This window comes from Cladophialophora immunda, assembly GCF_000835495.1.
Source record: "Cladophialophora immunda strain CBS 83496 unplaced genomic scaffold supercont1.7, whole genome shotgun sequence".
NCBI lineage: Eukaryota > Fungi > Ascomycota > Eurotiomycetes > Chaetothyriales > Herpotrichiellaceae > Cladophialophora > Cladophialophora immunda.
This window is the reverse complement of record NW_015622547.1, coordinates 3,833,638-3,857,201: the sequence shown is the minus strand read 5'-3', so window position 1 is coordinate 3,857,201 and position 23,564 is coordinate 3,833,638. Positions and strand designations below refer to the sequence as shown.

At 53.0% G+C, this 23,564-nt stretch overlaps 10 protein-coding genes across 11 annotated transcripts; 6 read left to right on the top strand and 4 right to left on the bottom strand.

Annotated features, from left to right (window-relative positions):
- PV07_12018 (uncharacterized protein) lies at positions 1-912 on the top strand (the record flags this gene model as incomplete). Its single annotated transcript, XM_016399504.1, has 1 exon — positions 1-912. One exon carries the CDS (start codon positions 1-3, stop codon positions 910-912), a length of 912 nt encoding a protein of 303 aa, XP_016244066.1.
- PV07_12017 (uncharacterized protein) lies at positions 727-1,432 on the bottom strand. The gene has a single exon (XM_016399503.1). It carries the CDS (start codon positions 1,126-1,128, stop codon positions 823-825), a length of 306 nt encoding a protein of 101 aa, XP_016244065.1. The 5' UTR covers positions 1,129-1,432; the 3' UTR covers positions 727-822.
- A 431-nt stretch (positions 1,433-1,863) lies between these two features.
- PV07_12016 (uncharacterized protein) lies at positions 1,864-4,226 on the top strand. The gene has a single exon (XM_016399502.1). It carries the CDS (start codon positions 1,955-1,957, stop codon positions 3,809-3,811), a length of 1,857 nt encoding a protein of 618 aa, XP_016244064.1. The 5' UTR covers positions 1,864-1,954; the 3' UTR covers positions 3,812-4,226.
- PV07_12015 lies at positions 4,186-8,749 on the bottom strand. Of its 2 annotated transcripts, XM_016399501.1 has the most exons (4): positions 7,104-8,749; positions 6,958-7,050; positions 6,797-6,900; positions 4,186-6,742 (listed from the first exon to the last, which is right to left on the bottom strand). In XM_016399501.1, exons 1-4 carry the CDS (start codon positions 8,281-8,283, stop codon positions 4,586-4,588), a joined length of 3,534 nt encoding a protein of 1,177 aa, XP_016244063.1. In that variant the 5' UTR covers positions 8,284-8,749; the 3' UTR covers positions 4,186-4,585. The 2 variants fall into 2 exon arrangements, with proteins under 2 accessions (XP_016244063.1, XP_016244062.1); XM_016399500.1 differs by having other exon boundaries at positions 6,797-7,050.
- A 21-nt stretch (positions 8,750-8,770) lies between these two features.
- On the top strand, positions 8,771-10,731 carry PV07_12014 (GTP-binding protein rho2). The gene is made up of 2 exons (XM_016399499.1): positions 8,771-9,566; positions 9,710-10,731. Exons 1-2 carry the CDS (start codon positions 9,529-9,531, stop codon positions 10,278-10,280), a joined length of 609 nt encoding a protein of 202 aa, XP_016244061.1. The 5' UTR covers positions 8,771-9,528; the 3' UTR covers positions 10,281-10,731.
- Positions 10,565-12,116, bottom strand: PV07_12013 (uncharacterized protein). The gene is made up of 2 exons (XM_016399498.1): positions 11,815-12,116; positions 10,565-11,589 (listed from the first exon to the last, which is right to left on the bottom strand). Exons 1-2 carry the CDS (start codon positions 12,017-12,019, stop codon positions 11,123-11,125), a joined length of 672 nt encoding a protein of 223 aa, XP_016244060.1. The 5' UTR covers positions 12,020-12,116; the 3' UTR covers positions 10,565-11,122.
- A 177-nt stretch (positions 12,117-12,293) lies between these two features.
- PV07_12012 (uncharacterized protein) lies at positions 12,294-14,022 on the bottom strand. Its single transcript, XM_016399497.1, has one exon. It carries the CDS (start codon positions 13,809-13,811, stop codon positions 12,474-12,476), a length of 1,338 nt encoding a protein of 445 aa, XP_016244059.1. The 5' UTR covers positions 13,812-14,022; the 3' UTR covers positions 12,294-12,473.
- Positions 14,023-15,383: 1,361 nt separating this feature from the next.
- On the top strand, positions 15,384-18,155 carry PV07_12011 (galactokinase). The gene has a single exon (XM_016399496.1). The coding sequence runs from the start codon at positions 15,590-15,592 to the stop codon at positions 17,138-17,140; it is 1,551 nt and encodes a 516-aa protein (XP_016244058.1). The 5' UTR covers positions 15,384-15,589; the 3' UTR covers positions 17,141-18,155.
- A 107-nt stretch (positions 18,156-18,262) lies between these two features.
- On the top strand, positions 18,263-20,559 carry PV07_12010 (uncharacterized protein). Its single transcript, XM_016399495.1, has one exon. It carries the CDS (start codon positions 18,657-18,659, stop codon positions 20,343-20,345), a length of 1,689 nt encoding a protein of 562 aa, XP_016244057.1. The 5' UTR covers positions 18,263-18,656; the 3' UTR covers positions 20,346-20,559.
- A 271-nt stretch (positions 20,560-20,830) lies between these two features.
- On the top strand, positions 20,831-23,389 carry PV07_12009 (uncharacterized protein). The gene has a single exon (XM_016399494.1). It carries the CDS (start codon positions 21,339-21,341, stop codon positions 22,965-22,967), a length of 1,629 nt encoding a protein of 542 aa, XP_016244056.1. The 5' UTR covers positions 20,831-21,338; the 3' UTR covers positions 22,968-23,389.
- The last annotated feature ends 175 nt before the right edge of the window (positions 23,390-23,564 follow it).

Here is a 23,564-nt window from a genome sequence, read left to right as displayed (position 1 = left end):
ATGACAATCTCCTATCCAACAGTGTCGCCGCTTCGCTGCGGGTATCTGTCGCCTCCAGCATCGAAATTCCTAGCGGATGCGAAACCAGGGGAGAAACTGACCATGCCGTCGATGGCCTTCTTGATCCAGCACCCCGCGTCAAAGTCAAAAGTTGTCTTTGATTTGAGCATCCGGAAAGACTTGACCAAATATCACCCTGGCCTGCAGAAGCACCTCGAAACGAGGCACCCTTTAAGCAGCCAAGACGATGTGAAGTCAGCGCTGGCGCTCGGAAACGTCGAGGCCTCACAGATCGACTATGTGATCATGAGCCACGTGCACTGGGACCACGTGGGCACTCCGTCCGATTTCACCTCTGCGACTTTCATTGCCGGCCACAATACGGGCAAGCTCCTCAGGAATGAAATGGGACCAGACTTGGCAAACCCGTTCTTTGAGCCCGACTTATTGCCTGCCGATCGCACGATCGAGTTGCCAGCAACACCGAGCTCCAAGGCTAGTGGGGTGTTTGACGAGGCTCACGGATGGTATTGGCAACCCATGTCTCCGATCCAAAATGTCATTGACATGTTCAACGATGGTACCATTTATGTCGTGGATAGTCCAGGCCATTTGCCAGGGCATTTGAATGTCTTGATCCGAGTGGCTGTTGACAAATGGGTTTATCTGGCGGCGGATGCTTGCCATCACATGCGAATCTTCAATGGCGAGACGGATTTTGGGGCCTGGAAGGATGACAAGGGGCGGACAGCCACAATCCATAAAGACCTAGACGCGGCATACAAGACGCTGAACATGATGCGCGTGCTTCGAAGGGACGGGCTAAACGGCATCCCGGTGGAGATCGTCCTGGCGCACGATGGAGAGTGGCAGGAGAAGAATTCGGGCCTTTTCTTCCCCAACCACCTGTAATAAAGTGGCGACGATTCGGGTTGTATGGTATTTTGATGTAGACCATGGCACTTGTGGCGTCGCTGGTGGTCCAATTAAGCTCGATGTGCCATCACCACGCAATGTGGAATAGTTCAGGTACTGATTCGAGGAGGCCACAGGAGCCCTGGCTACCACGTTGTCACTAACGAAACCTGTTCCATGGCAATAACGTGCTCTGCGGTCCTTGCCTCGCATACTTGCCGAGACAGAGAGCCTTTCTCACTGCGTCAATCCAATCGTCAAGGTTGAGATACGCGTAGGATCGGGCATTGTTACCCCGAAGCGATCTCTCTCCATCCATCCATCCATCCAAGTACACCGCTGACGAGGAAGGGGGTGACGAGCTTCGGTGTCGTTTCCCCGCCTCCGCCCCAATCAGAATTGCGTTCCGTGGGGTTGGATGCTGCTCCTCTCCTCTTGCTGGCTATCATACTTTCGACTGCCACACTGGGGACCGCAGCGGGAATATTGCTAGGTCTCAGGCATGGGGGGTCATAGCCTCGGCCGCGGGGGTATATCTCACCCCCACAATATAGGATTGATGGCGTCTGGAAATGGCCTTGGGGACGTTTGGAGATGGTTGTACCTGCGTTCTCCAGAAGGATCTCCTTGCATGGCTGTGGAGTGCCGGGCGATCCACCGCGGCAGTTCTCCTTTCGCAGAAGGACAGGGGATCATGTCACCATTGTTGCGGTTTTCATGGGGTCTTCGACAGTACCCCCGAGTCTGATCTACGAGCAGTCAATTTGGAGTATGTCGTTTTAAGTTTCCCTAAGAACGAAGGCAGATGGAAAATCGCGGAGACGTTAAAGTTTTGGGGTCTGTGGGAATCCCGCCCTTCTATTCGTCCAGGCCAGTGGGACTCCACAGAGTTCAAAGTCTCGGCATCAATTCCGCTCCGCTGGCGGATCGTGAACTTTTTCTCCGGCGGACGCGTTGGGTGCGAACCTTTCAGTAACGAAGGGAAGGCAAAAGTCCATACGCTTGAGTCCGGATTTTGGGCCAGAAGGGGTGTGACGGCATGAATTCAACGCAAAGCACATTGATGCCCTTTCTCTATCCCTGCATTTTCAAGCCCTCCTCTGCGAACCCCCTGTGCGCCCAAGCACGTCGGATTCGACTTGACAACCGTCTCCGGCTCCGATGCCTACATCAAACAAGTCGATTTAATAGACCGCCCAATGTAGAGGCAAACGCATCTCTCCACCGCGCCGGCTTCGACGCTTCCATACCCCCGACTCCTGCTACTTCCACGCACCTGAACCCTTCACCTGACGATTACTCCCGCTCGATCTTCATCGACAAATGCCAGATAACCATTCACGCGGGCTCCGGCGGGAGTGGGTGCGTGTCGTTCCTACGCGACGCCCATATAGCCGATGGGCCGCCTAACGGTGGCGATGGAGGGTCTGGAGGAAATGTCTTCATCCAAGCGGTGCCCGGACAAACATCTCTTCATAAACTGGCCAGACGAGGTATAATAAAAGCCGGTCGTGGCATAGGAGGCCAAGGAAAATCCCAAGGCGGACGCAGGGGAGAGGATATCTGTGTCCAAGTCCCCGTGGGGACGGTCGTGCGAGAAATTTGGCGGAGCGACCCCAGCGCAGAGGAGGAAATTCGCATCAAAGAACTCCGGGCGATGAGCGATGAGCCAGACCTCTTTAAGATCCCAGACAGCGGTCTGAGGGACAGATTCATCATCTATGCCGGCGCCACAACCGCCGACGACCGCCGACAAATCTCTTCACATTTGCCCTCCCTCAATTCCCACTTGCTGAAACCTCGAAAATCGCATCTGGCAATTCTGCAGCCTCGTGCGCCTATTCACCTGGACCTGGATAAGCCGATGGACAAACCGATCCTCCTGGCTGCAGGAGCTGTTGGCGGGCTGGGAAACCCGCACTTTGCCACGAAATCCGACCCAAAGCCCAAGTTCGCGACCAAGGGTGAATTAGGGGTGCGGATTAAACTCGAGTTGGAACTCAAGTTGTTGGCGGATGTGGGACTGGTCGGGTTACCCAACGCAGGCAAAAGTACTTTTACGCGCGCGATATCGAATTCAAGGACGAGGATAGGCGACTGGGCGTTCACCACTCTCGCACCCACAATTGGAACGGTTATCCTGGATAACAATGAAGGACGGCCGTTGGTGCGTTCCGGCGTCCCATCCACAGACTCTAGCGACCCCTCTTCTGCTGGAAGCATTGTTCCCCGTCAATCTTTTACCGTCGCAGATATTCCTGGGCTCATCGAAGATGCGCATTTGGACAAGGGCCTCGGGCTCTCCTTTCTCCGACATATCGAAAGGGCCAGGATCTTAGCCTTCGTGGTGGATCTATCTGCCGGAGATGCTGTGACACAGCTGAAGGCCCTGTGGAAAGAAGTTGGAGAGTATGAGAATCTTAGAGATCGAGAGGTGAGTGAGCAGACGGAGCAGAGATTGATCAATTGGTCGCCCTTCGAGGCCCAAGCTGCGCCAGCCACTGGGGACGGATTGCTCAACGATGAAGGGGAGGAAATCTCAATATTCCCGTCGGGTTCTTCTCGTTCAGCCTCAACTCTCGATCCATTGGCCTATCCCCCCATCAGCGCGAAACCCTGGTTCGTAATCGCCACGAAAGCAGACATCTCTCACTCAACGGCCCACGCCATAACGCCAGAAGACGTCGAAGCCATTTCAACGCAGACAAACTTTCGGTCTTTAGCAGCTTATATAAAACAGGTAGAACATGGAGAAATCCAGCACCCCAGCGGGAAACAAAACGGATGGCGGAACCGCGTGGCGGCAATACCTGTAAGCGCGATTAGGGGAGAAGGGATTGATAAAATAATAAGATACACGGCGGGCGTTCTGGACAGCCTTGTCGTTGGCCGTTAGTTTGTGGAATATGGGGAAGGAAAACGGCCAGAGCCTAGAAAACGACGGAGACTCTACGAAGGCAGGTATAAGTGCTTGAGACTGAAACGGCCACAAAAAGGAGGAAGAGGAGGAAGAGGAGGAAGAGGAAAGAGAATCTCGGCTAGTAGGATGATGGCACATGAGTCGCAAATATGGGCTGTGAGCTGGGAATGCAAATGTATAAAATCGAGTCTTTCAAGACATGGCTCAAGCTGCGACCCAACCACAAGACCGGCTCGCTGAAGATGGTTCACCCGTTAATTGGCGTTAGTATGTACAAACCTCGAGGGATATTGAGATGGGAACAGGCGCGTCGAAATAGAATAGACGCGAATGAATCAAGCGCGGACAGATGTTGTACTATACTTGACCTCCCAGAAACATCAAGGCTGAGACAACCTCGTAATCGCACGTTTGAAGATGCAGTGGTATTCAGCTATTCAGCCCTATAGGCATTAAAGCTGCTCTCTGTGAATATTCTCACATGAGGTTGACAGCAAGCTCACCTTTCGGTGTTGATGCTATTAAGATGAGGCCTTGAGGACAGATACCGTCCCAGCCTCCGCGGGAACCGCAAGCGGACGCACACCATTCCTTCTCACACGAAACCCGAATGAACAATGAAACCAACAGAAGCGTCGCAGCTCATTGAGTCGCCGACATGCTCCTTCGATATTGCTGAGCGTTGAGTTGCAGTAGATTTTCTCTACGCAACAGCTCTCTGCCAAATTTGGTTCTTGGAGGAGTCAACCACTAGAAACTCCTACCTGGAGGTCCGAAGCTGCTTGGTTGGCCGACGACGCCACCCAATGGACTGGTATGGTGGATATGTTGACTGTGACCCAATAAAGGACTTCCTATCTCACCAACGCTGCCTCTGGGTTGTTGACTTGGAGCATCCTCGACGAATTTAATCACTTGTCCTCTGGTTTTGTCAATGATAACCTCAAAGGAACCGCCGCCATTCTGTGAGTTGCCCTCGGTGTCGCAGATTCCAAGCATCTCGTCCATGGAGACTGGTGGTTCACCTGGTGCTTTGAGAGTCTCCAGCTGTCGGAGCACATTCTGCACTGGATGATACCCGTCGGGACTTGCGACCGGGATTTGTGACAATTGACGGCAAGCTTGAACAAGCATAAGTCTTACCGCAATCGGACGTGGGAGATGGGACCTTGAAATGGCTTGAGGCCCAGAACCAATGGCTCCGAATGGGGGTTGTCCCCAGCCCGGGCTAGGACGTTGCGAGCCTGGTGGACCCCAGCTAGGAGCGGGACCCATAGCAGGGTTGAAACCACCCCAGCCAGGGTTTCCCATACCGAACGGTTCCTGCTTGTGCTCAGGGAAGTTGCTCGCGAACGGTATCCTCGCAGAACCAGGCGGACCGACAGGTGGAAGACTCATGCGTGAATCCGAGTTTTCTAAGAAGGGCGCATCTGAATCATCCAATAATGCCTTGCTACCAAGCTGTGTAGCCAGATGATCAATATCGATGTCCGGGGTCTTTCTTTGTGGTTTCTGCTTGTCCGGGGTAGTACTGGACGGTCGAGCAATGGGTCCTAGTCCAGGTCTGCCTATCGGAGCCTGTTCACTGGAAGGTTGTCGAGAATGTACTTGAGGTTTGGGCACTGGCTGTTGGTTGACGATAGGAGGCGCCTGATTAGGAGCTTGTGGAACAAAGGGCATTTGCTGACCTGGTTGGAAAGGTCTCGGAAATCCCGGAGGATAGTGCATGCCGTTCTGGGCAAACCGCTGCTGGTTGCCCATAGGAGGGCCTTGATACATGTGCATCGGAGGCATCATAGTCGGCATCATCCCTGGACCACCCATCGGTGGTGGACCACTTACTCCCAAACCTGGCATTCCATTCATATTGAACGGATATTGCCCCCGTCCGTGGTTATTCAATGGCGACCTCGGGGCGGAAGGCTGAGGGTGATGGAGTGGAGGAGGATGTCCTTGTGCCTTCGCCGGCTGGCCAAGAGCTGGTGTCTGAGGCATGGCGACAGTTGCTGGGGAAGCAGAACTTCGGGATATCTCAGTGCTAGCCTTTTGTGATCGCGGAGATGAGCCATGAGAATGCTGGCCGGGTTGCGAAGGTTGTCGATTCCGTACAGGGGTTGGAACTTTGGGAGGAATGACCGGTGTGGCGACGGAGACGTGTGGAGATTGTATGCTCGGCCCACGAGAAGGAGGCTGTAGACCGGGAGGAAGCGCCACAGGCTGTTGCTTTGTCGGGTGTTGATGAGCGGCACGTTCCCTGGCGTCCTTTTCCACCCTCAGCGCCGCCTCTTTTTCCTTTCGTGTCTGCTCCTCCTTGGCTCTCCTCTCGCGGTCTTCCTTCGCCTTTCGCTCCTTGGCCTCCTTCTCCTTCGACTCCCGCTCCTCGCGTTCTTTCTTTTTCGTCTCTTCGCGTCTCAGCCGTTCTCGCTCCTTCGCCTCTTTCGCCTTACGTTCCTGTTCGGCTTGTCGCTCGCGTGCTTCCACTTGCTTACGATGCTTGTCGGCTTCCTTGCGGAGTCTTTCCTCCTCGGCAGCCTTCTTCTCGGCTTCACGCTTTTTTCGTTGCTCTTCGCGTCGGTGTCGCTGTTCCTCCTGCCGCTTTTCTTCCAGTTCTCGCGCGGCTGCTTCCTGAGCAGCTTTCTCTGCCTCCTTCTTTGCTTTCTCTTCGTCCTTCGCCTGTTTCTGAAGTCGCTTCTTCTCCTTTCGCTTTGCTGCTTCTCGAGCCTTCTTTGCTTCCCGCTGCGAATCGAGTCGGCTCTCTTCGTCTAATTCCTCGAGTAACTTTCTCTGTCGCTCCGCGGCAACTTTCTCTCGATAGGCGGTCAACACACGTTGTTCGAACATTCGAGCGGCGAAGATTTGGAACATCCGTCGACCTTCTTCCATGCGCTGTTCTTCGGTCATGGAATCCTAAGGAAATGCTGTCAGAATTTTTCCAGACCATAATCATAAGCCGCCACTGACCATATCGTCCCCCTCGAAATCGTCCTCTTCTTGGGAGTCGTAGTCCTCATCATCCTCCTCGTCGTCATAATCATCATCATCGTCTATAGGAGGATGATTGTGACCTTGATGGATATCTCGATGAGCTATTGACGCGGAATGGTAGCGAATATCTTCCTCACGTTGCATGCGCCTCTCCGCCAATTGCTCCATCATGTCTATGAAGTGTTTCCCATCGTTCTTCAGCAAATCGTCTGCGACGGTGAGTATACCATCTGTACAACTTGTTAGCCCATTCAACCACGGCGAAAGCACATAGGACCCAGACCCTTCACTGTAAGACTATTGCCGAATTGGAAAAAGTCGGGCGGCCCCGGTGGTAAACCATGGTCATCGAGCTCTCCCTCGTCGTCGCTATAGCCTTCGTCGTCTTCATCGTCGTACTCGTCGTCGTCCTCGAGATCCTCTTCATCATCTTCGATCTCGTTAATCCGACTTCGCGAAGGGTACGAACCAGCCATGGGATGTGCAGTTCGTTTAAATGGAGGACGGGGCGGGGCCATCATTTGCGGAACGTTGGAGAGGTCCGAGTTGTGGTTGGCAAACTGTTCGAGTTCCTCATAATAAGCATCGTAAAGCACCTCCAATTCTTCCTCGATAGCGGTACGTTTTCGCCCACACACGGAGCAACTGCAGGAGTGCTTCTGCTGTTCCTTCATTTTGCGTAATACGGCCTCCTTCTCGACCTTGACCAACGACCTTCGCTCATCCTCTCCCAGCTCCAGCCAAAATTGCTTGATGTTTTCCCGCTCGGCCTGAGTTGAAGTATTCCAGATGTGATCACTTGAAAGTTTCTGAGAGGCTCGCATCGCGGCATTCGATAAAGGCGGGATGTTTGAGCGAGATAGCATTGTTGAAGTCCTCGACAGGGCGTCGTTGGTGGTCTTGGATTTCTTCCGCTTGCTGGTATTCAGCCACGAGCTGTCGTGCATTGCATCTGCACCTTCTCCGTAGTTGGGGTCTTCATCGCCACTGTAAAAGGCTTCTTCTGGGCTCCCAATATCAGGATAGGCAGGGTCTGCGGGATCTGGATAGTCAGGCTCTTCAGTGAAATAACCCTTCACAGGGCCGCGGCCTTGCTTGACTGGGGGTAACTGTCCATTCGGTTTGCTTTCCGGCGCAGGAACATGACCATTTGGTATCGGCATGTCCGCCTTCTCCGCCGCCCGTTTTGCCGCCTCTTTTTCCCGCCTCTTTTGCTTCTTACGATTGACCGCCGTGGTATGAGGAGGCTCTCCAGCCGATTCAGTGGTATCGCCGGTCTTCAGATCTGCGTCTGACTTTGCGTGTGAAGGCTGGCTGTTCAAAGACGGCGTGGAGGACATTGCCGGACCCGAGTTTTGCAGGGGTAGGGGTTGTGCAGGCGCATCTTTTGCAGAGGATGTCGCGGGCAACGGCTGTGGTTTGGCGACATTAATCTGAGTGTTGGCTTTCTTCTTGGAAGGCATAGCGCCAAGCCGTCACCGAAGGACTGCTAGGTTCGATATCGATCTTGATCTCGCTTGGATCACATCAAAGGCACGGCGGTTTCGGTTGCTGGTGGGGTATCACAAATTGGTTAAGTGACGAGCACAGGAGATGCAGTAAGGATGGCAAATAGACAAGAGGGCGAGAGAAGGGAGACCTCAAAGAGCCAAATGTGTTTGAAGGGCGGAAAGCGAGGGTATGGCAGGAAAATGGCGGCTCCAGTCTGTTTGGAGAGTGGGAAGTTGAGATGTTCGACGTCCAAAGTCCCAAGTCCAGTTCCAGTCCCAGTCCGGTTCAACTTCTGTTTCGTGGGGCGGCGACGTCCAGTTGAGGCTGCGCTTGCGCTTGAAGGTGCAGTGCCTCCCCAGGGAAGTTGCGGTGCGGCAAAGGGCCTTGACAGGCACCTTGGCTCCTCATTGTCCGCCCAGCAGCCGCCCGCCAAAAGAGTTCAATAATTGTGCTGTCACCGCCGTGGTACGCCAATTATAGGCCATTTGCTTCCCAATTATCACACCCCCAGTCTCCTCTTCATGCTCATTACGCACGCTCACACTTTGTACAGCGACATCGACAAAGCGAATCTCTGTCGCGATTTGAAGCCTTGGCTAACTGGCAGCTGCAATTGCATCATCATCATCTACCTTTCGATCTGACCGGAAGAATTGCTCCTTATCGCGAGATCCAAAGCCCTGGTCACCGAGAGATCTATTTGTGGCTGCGCCTCAACCACTGCCTCCTCTCGCAGGCACCGTGCCGCTCGGGGTGGATTTGTCCTCCGTTGGACCCCACGAACTCCCAGCAGACTAGTCTCAGTTGTTTAGAAACAAGATAGCCTGTTCCTCAGCTACAGTGCAAAACATCGTTGCAGACGACTGAAACTGCGGCTGGCGGTGCCGGTCGGTGGTGGAGGTGAACGTACTCCGTTTGTGGACTGGTTTCGCTGGCTTTGCTGTATGCGACCTCAATTGCGTCCAGTTACACCAGGCCGCTCCTCCACTCCCCTTTGACTTCATTTCAGCTCGTCCTCACTCTTATCCGCCGCACAACACCGACTTAAGACTCTTGAAGCCGTTTCGTCCGCCTCTTCCCTTCTGTCTTCCGCAAGAGCTGCTCACCATCTCCCTCAACAGCCGCTAGGGCCCTCCGAAGCTCTCCCTTCGTCCGCAGTCTCTGTAGTGGTGTGATCTGTCTGCCCGTGGGACAGAGCCGCAACAGCTTCTACAGCCATGGCACAGGATCAGGCACAACAGAATGTGATGAGAAGGTAAGTTGGCTTCCATCACTACTTCACCACCCATGTAGTGGGAATTGTTATCCGTCGACATCAGGATTCCCTATGCCATGCTGCCTGAATAGCACGTTCTGCAAGAAACCCCAGAACAATATCGCTGATGTCGCTTTGTGCAGGAAGCTTGTTATAATAGGCGACGGTGCTTGTGGCAAGACATCACTGTTATCAGTCTTCACACTCGGCTATTTCCCTACGACCTACGTACCAACCGTCTTCGAAAACTATGTCACAGATTGTCGAGTCGATGGGAGATCAGTACAATTGGCTTTGTGGGACACAGCAGGACAAGAAGACTACGAAAGATTGAGGCCTCTCGCATACGCGAAATCACATGTCATCCTCATTGGCTTCAGCGTCGACAGTCCCGACAGCTTGGAGAATGTGCGGCACAAGTGGATTGAGGAAGCTCGTGATCGGTGTCCAGATGTGCCTGTCATTCTGGTGGGCCTGAAGAAGGATCTGAGAGAAGACCCGATGGCAATCGAGGAGATGCGGAAGCGGAGCCAAAAGTTTGTTACGCCCCGAGAAGGCGCTGAGATGGCCCAGGCTTGCGGGGCTCGCAAATACCTCGAATGTTCCAGCTTGACGGGCGAAGGTGTGGACGATGTCTTCGAGGCTGCTACGAGAGCTGCCCTTCTGACGTTCAATGGTAAACAAGGTGGCGGCGGATGTTGCGTCATTCTGTGATGCACGATGCAGTATCGGACTTGGATTGAAAACGTGCCGGATTGGAAAACACCATGGGCGGCTGTTTACCCTTGAACCAACCCGAATTGGAGGACCTCACACGCACTGAACTAATACCGCTGCTGAAAACGGCGAAACGACGACGATGTACCTTCCCCTCTTGGAGGAATGCTATCTTGACTAACACGTCGTCTGAGGACGGATCGAATCATATCAGGCTTGGGCTTGAACCTGTGCGACACGAGACGAACGAATTTTTTCATACTCGATTTAGCGAACTGACATCAATGATGGACCTTCTACTATTTGCCTTGTCTTTTCGATTCAGGTTTGGTGGTCGAAGAGGGCAGGCCACTAGTGAGAAAGATAAAAGTTTCCGAAACCTTCCTCGGTGTATATATACATGTCGATTCTTTTTCCGCTTGCTCTGCTTGCCTTGGGAGAACAGGGCCACGATCATGACCGCGCAATACTTGTCCGGCAGCTCCCCCCAAGCCCGGGAGTCGCCCCCCTCTCCACGTAGCTCGCGCGCCATTCAGTCTTCCATCTATGCTGCAGCTGCAACAGCTTCGCGGGAGAAAGGCATCCCTTCCCTTTGCCTTTCGCTTGATTTCTGGCTCGGTCGGGTAAATCATTCCTTCAGCAGCCAATGTCTCTATCTCAATTGCCACCCTCCGTTCCCAATCTGCATGGTGACGGCAAGTTCGATTCCCCCAGTTTAGCCCTCTTGTACAATGCCTCTGCTAGAATGACTTTGGAACCGCCCTTTCAGCATAATCCATTGCTCATGTGCCTCGGTTGCGACGCACAGAGAATTTTTACCCAAATCCGTGTGAGAAGAATCAATGTCTTTTCCACGCGTAGTCCCATATTTTCGCCTTGCTTCCACTTCCTTCCCCGGCACCTTCTTCTACTCCAACACCTAGCCCGCCCGTGCTGCCTACCCACTCGACCAAACCTCGCGCGTACTCGATGGGGACACCTCCCCTGGCTCTGCCGCCCGACCCTGAAGAAGCACCTGGAATGCCGGCACCAGTACCAGGCCCGCCTATGCCCCAGATGCCGGTCTTCGTCTGCGCCTTCCTGAACAGGCGGCCCCCGTCGCCGGCCCCGACGCGGAGTTCCTCGTTCGCGTCGCGCATCGCGTTGTACTGGCGCTCCAGCTCGAGCTCGCGCGACTTCTTCAGGTTGTGCCGATAGAGGTTCCACGCCCGGGCGATCGTCCAGTGGCGCAAGTACCTGTTGCGCGAGAAGCGGAGCGGTCGCGGCGTGAGGGTGGTGGGGTGGTGCAGGAAGTAGCGGATCAAAGCTGGAATAAAGAGCGTTAGGACTGAGAAGGAGAAGAAACTTTGGTTCGGAAGAAAAATGGGAGTCTTCGGCCAGCAATGGGACTGTGCAATGAATTGGGCGAAAGTTTTGGTAGGACATGAAAAAGGAAGACTATAGAGTAGAGGCGTGATGGGGAAGACGAGGAAAGATGCGGGAGACCGCAAGAAGAAGAGCAGGCGTAGCCAAAAGAAAAATCGAGACTCACTTATCCGTCTATCAGGTCTTCCGCTGCCTTTCTTTTTGGCATACTGAGCTGCACTTGTCGAGAAGGACAATCTCGAGCTTGTGGCCCCTTGAGTCGCAGTTTCGGTGCTCGAAGAAAGGGAAGTCAGAATCACTCTGGGCAGCGACGGTCGAACCGTGATCTGGAATGCGTGTGCCAGCGCGGCACGGATCGAAGAGGTGTGCATTTCCAATTCCACCCAATGTGACCGGACGACTGTGTCGTGGGATGAGAAGATTGAGTACGCAGGAATCTCTTGAGATTTAGAATCGAAGTTGCTCCGGTCTCAAGCTTGGCCTCGATTGAGCCCTTAGGCGCAGCTTGGGCGCAAACTTTCATGGGGCAAGGCTGAAGTCTTGGCACATTTGTGACTTCCAGGCCTTGCATGATGCCGTCATGAGGGCTTTGCTATGGCGTATTAAAGATGCCGTTATCCTTTGCTCCTTTTATTCTGAGGAGCGAAATCCGAAGCAATATAGTCTCTGGCTCCAAATGTGCTTTATTAGTCTCAGGGGAGCGTCCAAGCAGGTAATCATGCTGGCTGTCTATTATTGAGCTAAGACCTCCCGATTCCTGTCAACTTCAACCGAGTTGTCAGCCCAGTCCATCAGTTCATAGTCAACATCAGTTCCCAGGCACCCTCATACTGAATACATTTTCGTCGACTTGTCGAAGTTCATAATGCGTCTTTGTCGATGCCCTTGGGCCAGCTTCCATCTGCAATACAGCAATAAAGCGTCTTTGAACACCACGAAAAGGCATCCGCCCACCACACTTCTCCCCCATTTCGTCGAAAGCAGTCCGGGCCGACCACTTGCGATATTGCGATATGTCAACCAGGATGACGGCAAGACATAGCTGATGAGATTGCCCATTCCCGCAGCCACTGCCGGGAACACAAGCGCTCCAAGGACAGTCTGTCCGATACTGCCACTGCCATCGACAAGATCGTGGCGACCCAATATTCGGCGAACGTGTTGGTTCTCTGGTTGGCCTTGCGCATTCCCTCCATTTCCAGCGACGCCAGCCTGTTCGTCGCCACCGTCTTCACCCTCTTCTTCCCCGTTCAGGTTGACGTCAATTTGAAGAACAAGTTCACCATCCTCGACTAGTTCTTGTCCCTCATCCTCATTGACGTCGCCCTCGTTTTCGCCCTGCGCGTCACCCCGTTCATTATGTCTGGGTTGTACTTCTGCCAACCATTTTTGGTTGAGATCATAGAATGCTTTGTGGTAGCACCAGTTGTAGACCGATCTCATTGCAGGTAAGCAAGCAAACACCGTGCTTGGTAAAGGGGGCCAGATGGTCATGTCAATGCCGAACTTGTCGGTGATCTGAGTGGAAAGAAGGATCAAACTGCTACCGGGGAGCGCAAAGTCGGCATAGTCGGTACGGGCGAGAATCAGATTGACTGGGATAAGGCAGTACATCCAAGCGAACTCACTCCGTTGAATGGCGTACCTAAATACTCGATCCGCATCGGCATGGCCAAATACGAAGTAGACCGATTGAAATCCATGGAACCATGCCCCAGCCCATAGTGTGCCGACAAAAGAAAGACCCAAGCCCGGTAGGACCAACTTCCCCAGTGTGCGGTCAAGTGCGCGGTAGCTTTCTACCACGTAACTCCGTGGTCTTGATATTCTGATTTCGGATTTGCATTGAGGGCATAGAATGTGTCTGGAATTCTTGTTTTTGTTCTTGGGATTCTCGAGGTCTGCCACCCAGTCCAACAAGCATGCTTCATGGGCAGTCAGGCTGCATGAGCACGGCGAGCGCCATATCGGAGGGTTGTTGGGATCATCTTCACTTTTGTCACTCATGCATATCCAACATTTCGGCCCGAAGGTTGAAGCGCGCGAGAGAGCCGACGGTCGGGAATTCTTGTCCTGCGGTGATTTTGCGCCATTGCCGGAGGTCTGAGCTGGGTCTGGGGATGGTCGATCAAGTACGACGGTATCGGCGCCTTCTGGATCCATAGGCAAGGCTGATGATGGGAAGGAAGAGGTGGAGGAGGCGGGGGGGGAGGTTCAGTTGTCCAAGGACATGTAAAGGGAGGCTAATGCCAATCTTTGGAGAAGAAAATGCTGGCAGGATTCACTTGACCATGCTTCGCGTCGAGCGCGTCACAGGTTATCCGTGATATGCAGAGTAAAGTCAGTTCCTTGGTTCAAGTTAGGCAACAGATCGTGTGTCGCTTTGATTTGGAGTGGCAGGCTCGCTCGCTCGGTTCAGTGCCACGCCCGCCGCGCAGGGCACTCCGCAGGTACGTAATTTGCTGCTGTTTTACCAGATGTTCTGAGACTAGCTGTTAACGGCTAACAAGTGTCAATTTTGTTTAGAGCGGCAACCACCTTAGTCCTCCCATTATCAGTTCGACCGTGTTCAACGCAATGTGTCTGCTTCACCTTTCTTCTCAGAGTTAAACTACGCTCTAGAGCCAGCACAAGCAGTCTCAACCGTTAACTGGAGATCACGGGTCACTCATTGACCAACAACATAGAATACATGCTTTTCAACTACAGCGCAGATATAGATGGATATCCCAGTCCGCCAATGGCCCGCAACTACGTCGGATGTGTTCCTTGCTTCCGAAGCCCATGAGCTTCCCAGCAGACGAGATGTTGTCTTACGGCCAGAGAATCTCGGGATCATTGGGGAAGGGTATTCTGAGTCTTTTCGCACTTGAGCCTTTGCCGACGTTTTTGATCCAGTATGCTACAGTCCCGTCTTCTATAGCACGATGCAGTCCCTCTTCGGGGTAGACGGGCATATATGGAGCGGCGGCATCCCAAGGAGGCTTCAACACTTCAGACAGCCAGTCACCCTCGTCGAATATCGGACGGCTCAGAAATCTAGAAGTAAATTGTAGATCGTTGTGTAGTTGATACAGCAACATCTTGTAATCCAGTCTTTGTCGTTTCAATTGCTGTCTGAAAACGTGCAAAAGCATTTTGCCGTGGACAGCGGCTCCGGCAAGATTGCCTTTAATGATCTGTGCATTGAACAACATATTCATGTGTAGACAGCCAACGGTGTTCTGCAAGTCCTCACTGTGCGAGACCTTGTCTCCGAATGCTCGAGTGCTTTGATACAAGTACTTGAGAGCGACTGGCGGTACGCTAGAATTGCCTTGGGCGGCTACCGAGCCATAGCGAGCCAAAGTATCGAGAGCAGTCCCTCTCTCTTCGAACGTGGCCACATTGTCTCACTCATGTCGCATAGCAAGCTCGTTGAGGTTCTTGTCACCAATTCTCAAGTGGTACATCAGCAGGCAAAGATAGTCGCGGTATAGGCTCATGAGATTGTTCTCTTGAGGCCCATAGCAATGGATCAGGCATTAAACAGGTCCAAATTTCCTCTGCCCACGAGTGAGAGAGGCGATATGAGGACTATGTGTGGGCAAGGACGTTGTTTTCAAGACGCTGCGCAGTTTCACCAAGAGCCACAACTAGTCTCGGTGGTGAGTTCTTCCGCTCCGGGCTCGTCATGATGCGACGTTGTGGCGCCCAGCTCGATTTCCCCTCCAACTTGATTCTTGAATTCGCTCTCTCCTAGCAGTGAAGTCAAAGCATTTGTATCTCAGGGACAGCAAAAAGGACCATAGGCTTGTGTCTGTTCTCTGAAAGCATCTCCTTTCGGTTACATTTGTGACATCCAACAAATAGTCACGCGACCAGCAGAAAACCGTTGTGGTCCATTTCAAAGTGTTGGGCAGACCAAAAAACCCGTTCCATCTTACCATTGTGTCTGCACCATGGCGGGTCTGGTGCCAAAGGTTGACAGTCTCGACCATGTGTATGCAGGAGGATTCGAGGGTCATACTGTGTCGGTTGAGCTCGAGCAGCGTTTCAAGAATTTGATCCAGAGTTTCAAAAGCGACTATGGTCACAAGCCAGATTTTGTGTCCAGAAGCCCGGGACGAGTCAACATTATCGGCGAGCACGTCGATTATTCGCTCTACAACGTCCTGCCGACTGCTCTCACCGTTGATGTGCTGATCGCCGTCCGCATTGTCACACATGGGAATGGGGACGCGGCTGCAATCAAGATTGCCAATGTAAATCCTACCAAGTATCCGTCCAGAACACTGATCATCCCAGACTCTGGCGCGATCGAGGTCGACCGGGAGAATCATTCATGGAGCAATTACTTCTTAGCCGGGTTGGGGGGATCACTGGAATATCTCCGAAAGCAGTTTGGCGAGTCTTTCAAGCCCAATGGCATGGAAGTCCTTATCGATGGAAATGTTCCAGCGGGTGGTGGCTTGTCTAGCAGTGCAGCTTTTGTCTGTGCTTCTGCGCTGGGTGTCATGGCTGCAAATAACCATGACATCTCGAAACAGGATCTGCTTGACCTCTGCATCGTGTCGGAGCGTGCAGTCGGTGTCTTCTCCGGAGGCATGGACCAAGCTGCATCTATCTTCTCTGAAAGAGGGTATCTCCTCTACTGCCGTTTCTTCCCAGAATTTTCTGCAGAGCATGTCCCCGTCCCGACGTCGGATCCAGAAGTCACTTTCCTGATCGCCCAGTCTTTCGTTACCTCTGACAAGGCGGTGACTGCACCGATCCATTACAACCTCAGGGTCGTTGAATGTACTCTGGCGACTGTGGTGTTGGCGAAGCTCCATGACATTGCTCTGAATCCAGATCAGAGCTCTCTTGGGTTCTGCCTGAGAAACTTTCAGGAAGAGGTCATGAAGAAAGAAGGCCGCAGAGATGATCCACTAGCGGCTCAGGTCAGCTCGATTGTCGAGATCATAAAGTCAAACCTCAAAGAAGAGGGCTACACCAGACAAGATATTGCCGAGATTCTGGGGATCTCCGTGCAAGAACTTGAAAAGCAATACATGTCCAAGTTCCCGATTCGAGCCGACGTGTTCAAGCTAAGGCAGCGCGCCCTGCATGTCCTGGAAGAAGCAGGACGTGTCCTCAAGTTCCGAGATATTTTGACGACCTCAGGGAAATTGGATGAAGAGAAGTTGCTCGATCTTGGCGACCTCATGAACAAGACACAAGCTTCGTGCCGAGATGTGTACGAATGCTCATGCCCCGAGATTGATCAGATCTGCTCCATCGCGCACAAAGCAGGGGCGTACGGAACTCGACTGACCGGTGCAGGTTGGGGCGGCTGCACAGTGCATCTGGTGCCTCAGCATAAGGTCCCTGCGGTGATAGAGGCCCTCAGGCAAGAGTACTATTACAAAAAGTTCCCCGACATTAGCAAAGAGAAACTCGAGGAGGCCATTGTTGTCTCAAAACCGAGTCAAGGGTCGTCGCTGATCGTCGGTGCGGCGCTTGATATATAGTGGAACCGACGATACATGGCCGAGATTGATCCAGGATTGGTTCATGAAGACAATCGGATCCGATACTCCAGGGCCATCCTCCTGGACATGGTCGAGCACCATTTCTGTTAGAGAACGGCATTTCTAACCGCGCCTCTATTCGATAAGTGTCCCGGTCAAGGTCGTTAATGTGGACTTCCCAGCTGGTGTCAAGTTGCACACGTGCATCTTTCTGGTCACGCTTCTGAACGGAAATGTCTGCTTCAAACACATGGTCCAGGGCAAATCCCTTGTTGCCTCTTTGTCTTGACCAACTTCGAAAACCATAGAGCATGCCTTATTCAGAATATCGTCCTGGAAGTGTCAAGTTTTGAAGGTGGTCACAGGTGTCTAGACCATCGACTGAATCTGCCGGCTTCGTGGTGGTCATCAGCTTCGCCTGAAGTCTTACTTCAAGGCCTCGGACGATTTCGTCACTCTTCGCGACCGACCATCGCACTGTGCGAGGAATAGCACGAGCCATTCCTCGCTAGTGCGCGCAGAGGTTGTGGTGGTCGACCCTGGCATGTTCTCAATAAGTCGGAATGAAGTGATTCTGCTATCGCCATAGGCTGTATAGTGGCCTCAAGGAAGTCCGGCATTGTATGGATGATTACTCAACACAAGCCAGGGTCAGATTCGAGGATTGAGGGGGGGCACGGCGACTCGGTTAGTTACGGCCGTTGTTACGAATCGCATTCTCGATTGGGGACTGTCTTGTCGTAGGTAACACCGTGAAGGCGTGTGGATGATTTGCGACGAAGTAATACGAACTCCGCAGTCTCGTGAGTGTGGAATCGGCGCCTTATATCGATCTTCCAACCTCGGCGACTAGGCTGCTGTAAGTCTAGCAGATGCCTCTGGCTCTGTATATTGGCTGGCCATGGAAATTGAATTCGAGATAAGTGGCCCCCAATCTTCCTAGCTCCTTGTTCCCCCAAAGGTTGTCCTCTACCGCCAATTCTAGATCTCGTATGTACTGTACCAGCTCTGCAGCTACTACAGTCCAAGGCTGGCAGCCGAGTGCCATGATCATTAAGCCCGGCTATGGGTTCGGATGCTTCCAATCCCAAGGTGGCAAGGATATCTTGTCGCCCTCCATCTGAGGCCCAGTCCCAGCGTGGCTCGCCCGTCTCGATCGCCACCAACTATGCATCCGAGATCATAAGCTGACAGTCCCACAGAGGCCACACAGGAAGCAGCTGGGAAGGAATAATATATCTATGGAGGGAGCACTGACCCTTTGGACCCTCGCCCAATCCTAAGCCCGATTCCATTTGCCTGCTTATGTTGTGCCTCTGTCAGCTTCCTCAGCGCCGGGACTCCGGGTTGATGAATCGATGAAATTGTGGCATAATTCTTACAGCTTGTCGTCCTGAGAACGATTCTTTTATCAACCGCATACTTCCTTCCATCTTGTCCATTTCATCAGCTCTTTCTGGTCTACGTTGAAGCGCGTTTTCTATCTCCGCGCCCTGGCCTCTTCGTGTGATCGGAAATGCCGTCCAGAATCTACCGCTCACCCTACCCACCGGTCAAGCTGATCGACATCGATCTCTTGACCTACCTCTTTTCGAATCCGAAAAACACACCAGACGATAAGCCGATATTTATTGACGCAGTCACAGGAGCTCATCGCACCTATGGAGATACTAAGCGGAGGACGCAGTCACTGGCGCACGGTTTGCGAGAATTAGGAGTCAAGCCCAAGGATATTGTCGCTGTTTTTAGCCCCAACAGTATCGACTACGCCATTACCTGCTATGGAATCATAGGTTGTGGCGCTACCGTGTCGCCAGTCAGCGCAGCATACACACCGCTGGAATTGGAGGCGCAACTCGAGACCAGTGGCGCCCGATTTCTGATTGCCCATTCCTCGCTCCTCCTAACAGCCGAACAAGCGGTTAAATCCAACCCGGCCATTCAGATCATTCAAGCAGATGGAGTTCGTGACAACAAGGGCAGGCCGACCGCTGAAGCTCTCGCTTCAAATTGTCCACCCAGTCCGCTCGTCAGCATTGAGCCAAGTGAGGCTGAGGATCGGCTGTGCTTCATGTGCTTTTCTTCGGGAACCACAGGTCGAGCAAAAGGCGTCATGACAACACACAAGAACCTAGTGTCCAATATCCAGCAATGGGACGCCCAGATGCCTGGCGAGACCACGGGGAAACAAACAACGGTGGCATTTTTACCATTCAGCCACATCTACGGCCTGACCTCCTTTGTCGCCATCAACACGTTCGTAGGGAATACAGCTGTCGTCCTAAGCCGTTTCGATCTCGAGTTATTCCTGTCGTGCTGCCAGAAATACCGGCCCGAAATGGTTAGCTTGGTTCCACCGGTTATGCTACTTATGGCCAAACACCCCTTGATGAAGAAGTACGACCTTAGCAGTTTGAAAAGATTGTTCTGCGCTGCCGCTCCGTTGAGTGTGGAGCTTCGGCAGGCCGTGGAAGCACGGTTCAAGGAGTTGTATGGAACCACCATATTGGGGCTGCAGGCTTGGGGCATGACTGAGACGAGTCCCCTAGGTGCAGCAGTGCCTCCAACCCGACCGGACAAGAGGAATACAGTCGGGTGTATCACACCAAACATGGAATACAGGGTGGTTGATCCGGAGACGATGCAGGACACAGGGTATGAGCCAGACGGGTCTGCAGTACCAGGGGAACTGTGGTGCCGGGGGCCGAATGTGACCAAGGGCTATTATCGCAACCAAGAGGCTACGAATAGTGGTTTTGCAACCGACGAGCAAGGCAAGCTGTGGTTCCGAACCGGAGACATTGGAACCATTGACAAGGACGGATTCTTGACCATTGTCGACAGGATCAAGGAGATGTTCAAGTACAAGGGGCTGCAAGTCATTCCGTCAGAGCTGGAGGGTAAGCTTCTGGAACACCCCGACATTGAAGATTCCTGCGTTGTCCCGCAGTGGGTCGAAGAACAGGCGACTCATGTTCCTGTCGGATTCGTGGTGATAAGTCAGAAAGCCAAGGCCAGGGGCGAGAAGAATGTTGTTGCGGACATTGATAAATGGTTAAATGCAAGAGTCGCCAACCACAAGAAACTGAGGGGAGGCATCCATGTCATCGACGCCATTCCCAAGTCGCCGTCGGGCAAGATTCTGCGGCGCGAATTAGCGCGGATGCTGAAGGAGTCGAGTGCAAGGACGGGATCGAAGCTGTGATCTCAAGCAATACAGGCGATTCGCGTCAAAATAAGCTTCTTGTCGGATGCTTCGGAAGGGACTTTGGAACGGGATGGAGACAGGCGTTCGAGCGAACAGTATCAATATATATTTCATTGGCAGCCTCGCCGAGAGCCGCAAGGCTGCGAGGGCAGATAGTAGCACGTGCCCGTCGACGTCATGCCACGTGAGTTGACGGAATTTTCTTCTCTCGAGTTTTCTTCACTTGTGTTTCTGGAGCTTTTCTGTTCTGCTGCCTGTCATCTCAGACTCGAAAATCAGAGCAAAAGGCACAGATTCGACTCCGTGCCTTTGCACGCGCTAGCCGGAGTGACCCGTACACTTTTGGAGTCTTTCCGTCGGAACAAGCACAACCTACCAAGGCGCCGTTTCTGCCGGATGGAGTTTGACCACAGTTGCTGGGAAGAAAAATTTCTCTTTGCCAGGACCTTTATCTTTCCAGCCATTGGTCCACCCGGCAATCGGCAATGGGTGATATGGCAATGGCAAGGGCGCACGGCCTCCAGACCCAATCAGACTCACTGCGATCCTTGAGCGGGGAATGCCCGAGATCGGACTACTCGGTCATGGCCCACGGCTATTGGAAGGAAACAACATGGCCGACCGCAAAAGGAATCGCACACCCGTTGACGTCGCGGTCCAGGAAGGTTATGGGGATCCCTGGAACCAGCGAGCCAGTATGGTTGGGGAACCTCGAAGGTGACGGTGAGGGAGGACCTCAAGATGATTGCTTGGTCTACAAGTACTGTGGTTTGAGTCATTTTCCTTTGCATCTCCCTGCATATTTGCGGTCTGAATCGTCCGGTTTGTGAGTGTCTATATCCTTGTGCCACGTCCCACACTATCCGCCACAGCATCTCAGGACCTAGCCCTTCATTCTTTTGGAGTCGCCCTCCGATTTGACTCTAGTCACTCCTTTTCAGGGGAAATGATAACCAGTTTTCCAAGACCTTTTCTTCCAACATATACAGGATGACTGGAGAACTTCACCATGACACCGTTCAAGGTGACCATGCCAGTCTTGAGATTCATCCTATCTCATCACAATCAGACCACCCTACTTCCCTGGATCTCGAGAGGACACCGACCATCAGCATAAGAGACCACCGTACAGATGATAAACCCGATCTGGTACGCATACGGTCGGCCATCTCGGCGCACGACATCCAGGGTGTTCCCAGTCATGACAGTTCCTTCGTCGAGGTCAATGCCGCCCAATATGAGCGTTTCAGCGAGCGTCGGAAGCTCGTCATCACCTGCGTCCTCTCGCTGTGTGGCTTCCTGGCCCCTATTTCGTCAACCACCATCCTTTCTGCCATTCCCGAGGTAGCAGCCACTTACAACACCGACGGCACCATTATCAACCTGTCCAATGCGCTATATCTCATCTTCATGGGCCTGTCACCTTCCCTTTGGGGTCCGATCTCCAACATCTATGGCCGCCGATGGGTGTGCATTATTACCGCCATCCTGTTCTTTGCATTCAGTGTCGGCACCGCGCTCGCGCCGAACTTGGCATCCTATTTCATCTTCCGAATGCTCACCGCGTATCAAGGTACCTCATTTCTTATCGTCGGAAACTCCTGTTTGGGAGACATCTACACGCCGACAGCGCGAGCCACCGCCCTCGGCTGGTTTCTCTCAGGGACACTGATTGGTCCTGCGTTTGGGCCTTTCATTGGAGGCATAATCGTTACGTTCCGGTCCTGGCGTGACATCTTCTGGTTGCAGTCTGCACTCGGTGGTCTCGCTGCCGTCCTGGTGATTTTGTTTCTCCCTGAGACGATCCCGGAAAAGAAGATTCATGACCTGCGCGAATATTCTCGACCAGAGCGAACGGTGCGCATCCTTCACTGTGTGTCTCCTTTTCGTACCGCCATATTACTCTTCTCATACCCGAACCTTATCATCGCCGGCCTCGCGTCGAGTGCTCTTGTCTGGAACATGTACGGGTTGCTGACGCCGATCCGCTACGTCCTCAACCCCCGTTTCCACCTGACATCTCCGATCCAATCCGGGCTTTTCTACATTGCACCTGGTTGCGGATATCTCTTGGGCACGTTCTTTGGTGGCCGTTGGGCTGATCACATTGTCAAGAAGTGGATTCGGAAGAAAAATCGGCGTGTGGCCGAGGATCGTTTGAGGTCGTGCTATGGTTTCATTGGCGGCGTCGTGCCCGCTTGTATGCTCATATACGGCTGGTCAGTGGAGAAAGCGGTGGGTGGTGTCCCTCTACCTGTGGCCGCAATGTTCGTGCAGGGGGTCGCCCAACTCTTCTGCTTCCCCAGCCTCAATACGTATTGTCTCGACGTCATGCAGTCCAAGGGACGATCCGCAGAAGTTGTGGCGGGGAACTATATGATCCGGTATGCATTCGCTGCAGCAGGGTCTGCCGTGTGTCTGCCTGCAATTGAGGCAATCGGGGTCGGGTGGTTTAGCACAATCTCTTCCGTGTTTCTGGTGATTAGCGCAGTCGGTGTGTGGGCCACGACTGTTTGGGGAGAAAGCTGGAGACATGCCGTTGACGACAGGAAGAAAAAGAAGAGGAAGCAGAGGGAGGAAGAGAAGGCGAAGGAGAAAGGTGGGAAAGAGGGCGTATAACAGGGGTTCGAGGCGACCGAACATGGAAGGCGTCCAGAGGAGAAGATGATTTCGAATCATTTAGCACGAGCGCTTTGATTGCCCCTGGGTATGGTCGACGGCGTTGATTTTGCGGGGCGAGGAGTTGGATGTCAAATCATGACGCGACGAATTTGCTAGAATTCACCTAACGGAAAGGTGTGGAACGTACAAAAGGCTATACCACGGGTTTGGGCGACAGCAGGGGTGGCGTTCATGGTGTCTTTGGACAAGCTCGTTGATGGTAACTCGACCGAGGTGCTTACAGGGCTGTTGTTTCCAAGTAAAGGGTTGGAAGGCTGGCACGAAACATAGAACATGGTCGGATTGCCCGGGTATAGAACTATAGAGCGAGGAGCAGTCACAAATACCAAAAGCATGTAGAAACAGCGTCGGCAAGGGTGTGGTCTCAGCCCAGTCGATCAGTCAGTGATGAGGCGCCAGCCTCGACCTGAGCAATAAGGCCACATTTGTTTGGATGTAGATAAATCGACAGCCTTGCAAGACATCGAGAGGTGCACGTGCTCCAGTGCTTCACATGTGATATAGCGGGGATGAGAAGAATGATGAAAGTGGGGG